The following is a 10,023-nucleotide window of genomic DNA, read 5'->3' as shown; positions in this document are numbered from 1 at the left end:
ATTCCCCAGAACACTTATTATAAAAGACTAAAAATGAAGAAACTACAGATTTATGGCATAACATGGATGACTCTTAAAAGAATAATGTGGAGCTTAAAAAAGCAAATCTCAGAAGAATCCTTACTATATGAGTCCACTTTTATAAAATTCAAAAACATACAAAATTTATGCTCAGGGATACATTCATGGGATAAAAGTATATAGAAAAGTAAAGGAATGATAAAAACAAAATTCAGGAAGGTGGTTGCTTCTGGAAGGAGGAAAGTGATGAGATTGGAGAAGGACGCACAAGGGCTTAAGGAATCAAGTTCTATCCCTTAAGCTGGGTGGTGGCTATATAAAGATTCACTTCATTATTATTCTTGATACTTTATATATAAGTGATATATTATTTTATACATCATATATTTCATAATAAAACTTTTCCTCATCTATAGTGTTAATTTTTTCATAATGAATGTGTATTGCTTGTTATATTAAACAGAGAAAGTAAATAACAAGTGTAGTAACACTTTAAAAATTCTTCTTCTCTTGTACCTTTTCCATCCTTGTCTTTTTATGTCATTCATTCACCACATATTCATTGAGGACTTAATCTGTATCAAACTGTATGTTGGGAATACAGTGGTATTACATGGTGCCTGTACTCGTGGAGCTTACCTTCATGCGTGCCCTCCATATCCCTATAAAATTCTCAGAGTTAGGCTTCATTCTCAATATTTTACAAATTCATTAGCAATTTTTCTTAACATAGCTGTTAAGCACCAATGCTCTGAAGCTAGAATGCCTAAATTCAAATCCTGGCTCTGCTGCCAACTAGTCATGTATATTCAGGCAAGTTACTCAACCTCCTTGTACTTTAATGTCCCTAACTATGAAATGGGGAAAAGAACAGTATCTAAATACCTCATAAGGTTGTTGTAAGATTTAACTAAGTTAATGTGTATAAAGGACTCAGAACAGGCCTGGCCCATGGTTAAATGTTTAATAAATGTTACCTTATTATTATTATTGTTCTATGACTATTCCCTGAGCACCAATTCTGTGTCAGGCCTAAGTGAGGGACTGGAGGGAGATACCGAGGTAGAATGGGACAGGGGCTGGAGACCAACTCCTAAACAGACTACTGTGAGGGGTGAGAAGGGCTATGGTGGAAGGAAACCCAAGGGCTGCAGGAACATAGAGAGGCCCCAACCCAGGCTGGCTGTCAGGAGACTCTTCCCAGAGAGGCTTGGGGCTGTGTCCCCAGGTTGCAGTCTATTGCATTTGGGTGATGCTCTAATATCCCCTGTGAATGGGGGCTAGGAAGTGTTGATAGGTTGCCATGACTGTGCCTCGCTGTTAGAGAGGCCAGGAGGTAACTTGTAGATCATAAGGTCTCTTAATCTGTGGTGAGCCTACACACGCAGTCTTGGTGGATTCAAATTTTCCTTTGCAGTTATGAAGTTATGGTGCAATGTATCTCATGTGGAAAAAATGGGTTACAGCTGGGATTTCTTTAGTTGTTTTGGGAACTAGTAGAAAGGGTTTCCAGTAGGAATCTGGTTCAAAGCTTTCAAATTTGGGTTCTCATTTGTTAGTTGAAAAATAAATATAGACGTTGGAAATAACCTAAATACCTAGAAGTAAGGGAGTAGTAACATGGATATTTAATAATTAAGTAAATTGTGGCTTATCTATAAAATTGAATGTAACTATTAATATATTTACAAGGATTTTTTAATGGCATGAGAAATGCTTATGAAAAAATATGCTGTATAAAGGCATTATTAGCTCTATCATGTGAAAAAGAATCCATAGATAAAATGCTCGAAGAAAATATACTTAAAGGTTGACAATGGTTATTGCTAGTTGGTGAGATTATAGGTGATTTCCTTTATTTTTTACACTTTTTTGGATATTTTCTAATTTTTCCAACATGAGAATGTATTTTAAAGAAAGCCTTATTAAGACATAACTCACATACCACACAGTTCCACTGTTTAGAACATTTAGTGTACAATTTAAAGTACACAATTCAGACTTCCCTGGTGGCGCAGTGGTTAAGAATCTGCCTGCCAATGTAGGGGACATGGGTTCGAGCCCTGGTCCCTGAAGATCGCACATGCCATGGAGCAACTAAGCCCGTGCGCCACAACTACTGAGCCTGTGCTGTAGATCCCGTGAGCCACAACTGCTGAAGCCCGCGCCTAGAGCCTGTGCTCCGCAACAAGAGAAACCACCACAATGAGAAGTCCCCGCACCGCGACGAAGACCGCAACTAGAGAAAGCCCATGCATAGCAACAAAGACCCAAAACAGCCAAAAATAAAAATAAATTAATTAATTAAAAAAAAAGTATACAATTCACAGCACCAGTTGTTGAAAAGACTATTCGTTCCCTTGGCATCCTTGTTGAGAATCAGCTGACCATAAATTTACAGTTTTTATTTCTCGAGTCTCAATTCTATTCCATTGATCTACATGTTTATCCTTATGCCAGTACTACACTGTCTTGATTAGTGTAGGTTTGTATTAAGTGTTGAAATCAGGACGTGTAAGTCCTCCAATTTTGTTCTTTTTCAAGATAGTTTTGGCTGTTCTGGTTTCCTTACATTTCCATGCATTGCATTTATACTGAGGGGGGGGGTAGTTTTTTAGAAAAGAGAGAAAGGAGGACAGACATTGCTGAAGGACCTATGAAATACATTTGTGTTTTCTGAGTGATACTACTGCAGTGCATCTTTTGCCTTGGTGAGAAAAATTAATTTTTCTCCTCTAAATTTTGTCCTGGTCATGGTAGGTCCCACCTCCCTGTAACTGTTGATGTGACAAGGTATTGATTTAGCCAAGGCCTCATCCCCTGCTTTGAGTCATTTGGCTGAGTTAGGGGTTCTTTCCACATAAGGGCTCCCGCAAAACCCTAATTTTTGCTTTACTCCTAGCAAGTATTATCACAGTCTACGGTTGTGGTCTCTACAGTTTTTATTGCAATCTCATCAGCAAATCACTTTTAGTATGTATTTCTGCATATTCATTATGAGTATACAAATATATGTATAATCATTTATAAATTATATACACTTATGATTAATATACATATTAAGAATACACATGAGACAGAAATTTTAGAGGACAAGATAAAAAATGATTAGAAATAGAAGTTTTCCCACACCTCAATTTTATTAATCTCTCCGGAGACTGCCATCTTGAATCTTTACTGTTTACCTCCATGTGTTCCTAGCACTCAGCCAAAGGCAGGGTACATGGCAGAAGCTCAATGTCTGCTGTTCAAAAGAAAAATTTCGATATCCCACTATTTCTATTAAAACACAGCCTCTATTCCTAGGTTTTGCACCCTGCAAATAAAGGTTCTGCCTCTGTCATCCGGTAGGGTCACTTTGTAGAAAGGCTGTGGGTGCCTCATCTCTCCTTGTTTTTTTACCTTCAATTACACCTTAAGTGACTTATTTCTTTAGAAAATAGCAGTTGTGTCATCCTTAACTATACTCTTCATTTCAAACTGCTTGGTCAGGCGGGAGTCCTGGGTGTTAGGACCATAAAGAATGGAAATCAAACTTTCAGATCAGGATGTATCTATCACTGGAGGATGTGAACAAAGGTCAAGGGAGCTCTTGGGGGTGAGAGTCAGGGAGGGTTTCAGGAAGTTGGATTCTAAAGGACCAGTGGAAATTAGCTAAATGGAGAAGAGAGGAAGGCAGGCAGTCCCAGCTGAACTGCAGGAGCAAAGGCAGGAAGATGGGAGTGGGCCCTGCACATTCTGAGCTAGGGAAGAGTTTGGTGTAGCTGAACACAAGGGGCAGGGGGCGGTTGCATTTGTGTTTTAAAAAGATCCTTCCAGCAGCTCTGTGAAGTATTAGGGTCTTGAGGCTGGTAGTAGGGGAGGCTGTTGGTTGCCTGAAGAGTAGGACACAATTATAGATTGCTAGAAGGTAGAAACTTCTGCGCTTGGAAGCCCAAACGGAAGCAGGTGAACTCTGCTTTAGTGCTCTGGCTGCACTGTTTTTTAGGATCCCTAAGTTCCCCCTCTCCCTTCTTTTTGCTCGGCCCGGGGTTTGTTGCCCTTTCCCTTTGTTCCCAGGTGACACTTATACCTTTAACAGAAAATTATTATTTCCTGGGAGTCCCCAGCGGGGCTGGGAGTATTCGGTTTCTGAGCTCCTTTTCAGGCCTGCGGCCGAAGAAAGACACTGAGGTGCGTCTCTGCACTGGTTTCATCAAGCCATGGCTTGATTGAAACCTTCATCCCACCCCCGCCGCAGTAAAATCAACCCCCCTCCCCCCCTCCCCCCGTACACACATTCAAGCTCAAGTATCCAGATAGAAAACAGCCTCGGGGATGTCAGGAACGCCCAACCCACAGTCAAGGGCGTGTCGAGGCGGGGCCGGTGGCCCAGCTCACACCCCTTCCCTGGGAAGGAGGGGGCAGGGCAGTCCCGGCGCCCTCCGGCTGGGCCCTGCGCCGGCCGCGGTGGGCGGGGTCTCCGGCCGGGCGGGTCTCTGACGGCGCCGGGCCCCGCCCCTCGGGGAGGGAGAGCGGGTGGAGTGCAAGGCTAGCGCGCCAGCAGGGCCGGAGCCGGCCTGGGAACCCGCGGAACCGAGCGCAACGAGCGGAGTGCCTGGGCGGCGGCGGCGGCGCACGCTATGGCTCCGGCCGGAGACCGCGAGGGCTACTGGGGCCCCACGACCTCCACGCTGGACTGGTGCGAGGAGAACTACGCGGTGACCTGGTACATCGCCGAGTTCTGTGAGTGCGGGTGCCGGCCTGAGGCGGGAGCGAGGGAGGGAGGGCGCCGGTCTGAAGGGGAGACGCCGCGTGAGGAAGGGAGAGGGCGGACCTGGCCGCCGGGGGAGGCACGGGGCCTGGCCGGGGGAGGTGGCGTGGAGAGACCGGGCCAGGGGACAGGAACGGGAATGCTGCGGAGGAAGGCAGCAGCTAGGGGAATCCAATGTGGCGGGTGACGAGGGCCGGTCTGGACGGGTTGAGGGGGGCCTCGAGGTTGGGGGGCGGAAGAGATGTGGAGAGCCCCTGCTGGACCTTAGGGGAAGCCTGAGGGGCAGGGTTGGGAATGGGGATTTCGCTGCCTGAGGGGCAAGTGGGGGCAGCCCGAGTAGAGCTTGGGACAGTGGGGGACTCTGCTCATTTGAATGAGGGCCCGGGACACCTGCTCCTACTGTTGCTGCCACCACCTTCATCGCAAGGGCACAGGAGAAGGGAAGAGGTCCTAGCTCAGTCTTCCCCCAAATACGTGAAAACGCGGTCTTTCCCTTCCTCGTTCTCTGTTCCTGTGAGTCCTCCTTCGGTCACCTCCAGGGAACGGTTTTCCCGGTCTCAGATACCGACCCCCAACCCTTACCCCCCAGCCCAGTCTCACCCAGGATATCTTCGGGTACCAGCGATCACCTCCTTTCTGAGTACGATCATTCAGCTATCTCCTTGCACCAGGAGTAGAAGGCAGCATCTAGTCTGTACCTTCCGGCTCGTGCCAGGTTCCTAAGAGCACAAGGGATCAAGTCCCTACTCCACTCTGCCTCCTCTCTGACTACCTGACGAAGGTTAAGGTTCTTCTGAGGACGCTACTTCCACTGATTACACCTTCTGAGGACTTGGGGGAGAATCCTCCTCCAGCTGCTGCCCCTGACTTGCCCCTTGGGGTGCCGTGTGTGTGTGTGTGTGTGTGTGTGTGTGTGTGTGTATTTCCCCAGATGATTGTTCCTTGTGTGTGTGTGTGTGTGTGTGTGTGTTTCCCCAGATGATTGTTCCTTCCAGGCTAAGAACAGGAAAAATCTGCCACTTTTTCTGTAGTTTACTGTGGTCAAGTTTTGAGAGCACAGCATTTGATCCTTCTTCAGGTACCTGCTTCTGGCAAGGTACAGAGAATATTTTTTGACTCACTATTACTGCCTTCTTTTAATTGGCTCAAGTTTCTCAGGACATGAAGCAAAACTCTTTTTTAGCTAACCTTCCCATTGTTGGGTCTTTGTCCCAGACATGTGTTTGGCTTTGTAGGAAAGAGGCAAGACTTTCATGCCAGCTGATCCTACTTTATTGCCAATAATTGGCTAGGATTAAAAAAAAAAAAAGAACTCTTTTGGTAGTTTTTAAGACTTTTAGTACTATTCCCTTTAAACTGTGATTTAGGCTGAGAGTTACTTTTCCTGAACTACTAGCTTAAATTAATAATTTTTATATAATAATGGATGAATATGGGCAAAGGGGTCATTCGTAGTATAATTACTCAGCAGCTCAAATGTTGGCAAAGGAAGTGCTTTATCAGTTTGCTGTTAGATCACGTTGGCAAGCCCATACATGGTCCAGAGGAGGTCCACGAGAGAAGGGACTTGAAATTGTGCTTTCTGAACTAGAAATTTGTAATGTGGAAGAGTGAAACTCAGGGTTCTTAAAATGTTGAATGGGCTGTGATATAGAGCAGTTAAGCTTTCTGTATTTCTCCACAATGTGGAATTAGAGCCTATGGGTGGAAACTGCCTGTAAGGGGAGAGATTTTGCTTCAACGTAAGGAAAATTTTAAAGTTATAATCATTGAATGGGTTGATTTGTTGAGAGGTAGAAGGCTTTCTGTCACTGAAAGTGTTCAAACAGACCTTGCTCAACCAACTCACATGGATATTTTAGCGGGAATTAATTGTTTGGTAGAGAAAAGAGGTTGGCTTTAGTTGGCCTTTAGGTCCTTTGCAGCTTTATGGGCAATATAGGTAATAATGACTCTTAGTTTAGAATGAAGAATTAGAATCAAAAGAGAAAACTGGGATTAGAATCAAAAGAGAAAACTGACAGTTAAGTCATGTGAGTTATGAGACAGCAAGATACTACTGTTCTGACAGATAGCTCTGAGAAATGGGAAATGGCTTTAGTTCTTAATGACCTCAGAAGAGGAAACTCTGAGTAGCCAGCAGGGAGGGTTTTGACATAGGAATCAGGGGTTGCAAGAACAGGATGAGTGAGTGTTGGCAGCCCTTTGCACTTGTACCTTGGGAGAAAATGATCTGGAGGTTGAGGTCAACCTTCTCACCCAGCAAGTGGTGTGTGTCTATCATATCTTTGAGTAAGAGACTTGATCTTTGAAAAATAGGCTGATTAATAATGTGTTTAAAACAAATGCAACTTTATTATCGTTATAATATTTACAATAATGATAGAAATATTCAGAATAATAATGTGATAATAGCTATATCTGAGTGCTTACTATGTACCACACTTTGCTAAGCACTTCATATATCTTATCTTTTTCGATATTTACTATAATTCCAAAAAGAAGGCATTATTATCCTTATTTCACGGACTAGGAAATTGAAACTCTAACAAGTAATTTATCTAAGGTTGCAAAAAGTGGGGTAGAGGTAGTATTCAAGTTGAGGTCTGACTCTAAAGCTACTATACCATATTACTTCTATCACACATTCATTGTTTTGCCCTTGCCTGCAGGGGATGAGGACAAGCATGAAGTAGTATACTATCACAGATGACAAATTGAATAACTATTCATGAAGCCTGTCTTTCAGCATTGGGGTGTGTGTGTTTTGGGTAATCTAAGGACAAGTTTGGGGAATTGCATGTAAAGATGGCAACAGTTCTCAGTCACTGAAAAACCTGAAACGCTGTCTTCTTAACGTCATCCAAGATGAGCTCATATTCCTTTTTTGTTTGGGTGGATTCTAAGAATCATGGGAAAAGGTAGCCAGTTTCTCTTCAGTTGTGAAATACTAAGTGCCTTGATGTGCCAGAAGTTACAGGTACTTTGCATGGTAGTATGGGACAATACAAATGACCATGCAAGTTAAAACCTGGCAAAGTGATCTTCATAATCAATGAGAAAAGTTATGAGTATTCTGTGACCTTTACACACTTTTGTCAAACATTGTAAATCCTCTTATTGTTAGTCATAAATATATGGAGAAATGAAAAAAATGTTAAAACTACTATTTATTTAGTACGCTGTAATTTAAAACATTAAAAACATTGAGAATTAAAATGTTATTTATTTGTAGAAGAACTTATCTAGAGTAATTTGAGTAGTACTTGCCTTCTTGTCATGTAACTTATGATATGGAATGAGTATTTTTTTCTGTGCCTTGGTGGATTGTCATGCTCCTTTCTAACTTTAGATCAGGTTCCAGCATTTCATTCTCTGCACTTTCAATATTGTGAAATATTTCTGAGAGTTCCTTTAATGCAGAGTTTTTGCTGGTGTCACTTCTGTTCCATCTTCGTCCTTTTCTCACAACCACTTTCTTCATTTGTGTCGATAAGTTTGCCTTCACTAAGTTCCTCTGGCTGCATATCTAGTCGCTCGAATGGCAACAGGGTCAGCATTGTTATGGTCAGTTAATTCTTTTATAACTCCGTTTATGTTTGATTGGGATTTTATTTCCAACATTATTACTTTTTAAAAAAATTTTATTTTATTGAAGTATAGTTGACTTACAATGTTGTATTAATTTCTACTGTAAAGCAAAGTGATTTGGTTATACATATATACATTCTTTTTCATATTCTTTTCCATCATGGTTTATCACAGGATATTGAATATAGTCCCCTGTGCTGTACAGTAGGACCTTGTTGCTTATCCATTCTCTATATAATAGTTTGCATCTACTAATCCCAAACTTCCAATCCATCCCTCCCCCACCCCGTTAACACTATTACTTTTTGTTTCTTTGCTGCACTTTCATCATTGTTGACCTGTTCCACCTTTCAATTATCCATTTTTGTAGCATGTCGCATACATTTATCACCAGGAGACAAGGAGGCAACTTAGCTACATGCTTTGCCGTCTGTACATGAATTGAATAACAGATGTGCAGTGACTAAACACCAACAGACTTTGCCCTGGTCTTTTATCTATAGTTAGAAATTTAGGCAGAGAGATATTTTTCTGTCAGCACTTTTAAGATATTATTCCATTGTATCCTGGCTTTTACTGTTACTGATGAGGAGTCCACCAATGGCCTAATTGTTGTTCCTTTGCAATTTATTTTGTCAAATCCACCAACAAACTTTAAAAGAAGTGACTTGGTTAGTCACCGATCGTAATGTGCTTCTATTATTTACATAGTCATTTGTGGATTGAAGATCTAGTAGTGAAGTTTGTACTGTATTCAGTTATTCACAGTTAATATACTGTGGTAACTGAAATTTGAATTGTGTTGTTGGGGAATCGGTATTGTTTAACGAAACTGTGGTAACTGAAATTTGTGCATATTAGAACTCTGCAAAGTGAAGACTGCTTGTGTATTTCTAATCCTAGTAACATTCCTAGTAAATAGGTGGTGTTATCCCCATTTTATAGGTGAGGGAACTGAGTCTTAGAGAAGTTAAGTAACTTGCTCAGTGTCATACAGCTATTAAGTGGCAGAAATGGTATTCAAATATAGGTCTGACAACTCTTTCTACCAAGAAACACTGTCACAGGAAGTGGAATTTCAGGTGCTGTCGTTTTTATGGAAGAAATATTTCCTAAAGGGAAGCAGAAGGGAATTCTGTGTTTTAATTATGGCCTCAAGGGAGAATTACCCGGTTAAATTTTTTTTCAGAATGTTTAATTTATTCAGCAAGTATTTATTGAAAACTTATTTTGTCATTGACTTAAAATACAAAACTATACAAAGACTGTCTCTCTGTTCAAGGTAGCTAATAAGCCAGTAGAGGTATGAACAGATAAATTCAAATAGGCATTTCCTACTTTCAAGGGAAATGCATTCCTAAAAATGTATTTGAAAGAAGAATGTTTAAAATTTGATATATTATAAAGGAGGGTTTATTTATCAGAAAGCTAAAAAATATTTTAAAATCCTAATTATGGGTTTCATAGGAGCTACTTCAGTCTGAGGGGGTAACCTGGCTAGTAAGACTTGCATGGATGGGGAGAATGGATGGTAACTTCTGGTAGGACCATCTAGCTATCTCCCTTTTGTCCTTGGGCTAGGATGATTCAAGCTAGGTAGGTGTTGTCTCTTCTCACAGGTTTGCTGCCCCTCTCCCCATCCTATTAATAGGAATTGG

At 41.8% G+C, this 10,023-nt stretch overlaps 1 protein-coding gene across 1 annotated transcript in view; it reads left to right on the top strand.

The window, feature by feature from the left end:
- Positions 1–4,538: 4,538 nt before the first annotated feature.
- ACER3 (alkaline ceramidase 3) overlaps positions 4,539–10,023 on the top strand; it is a 198,914-nt gene continuing 193,429 nt past the window's right edge. The window contains exon 1 of the mRNA XM_060104360.1: positions 4,539–4,746. Coding sequence (XP_059960343.1) covers positions 4,644–4,746 — 103 coding nt within the window. The 5' untranslated portion in view covers positions 4,539–4,643. The remainder of the gene's footprint in view (positions 4,747–10,023) is intronic.

The sequence above is a fragment of the Mesoplodon densirostris genome, chromosome 7, assembly GCF_025265405.1.
Source record: "Mesoplodon densirostris isolate mMesDen1 chromosome 7, mMesDen1 primary haplotype, whole genome shotgun sequence".
Classification (NCBI taxonomy): Eukaryota; Metazoa; Chordata; class Mammalia; order Artiodactyla; family Ziphiidae; genus Mesoplodon; species Mesoplodon densirostris.
This window is presented reverse-complemented; position numbering and strand designations above follow the sequence as displayed.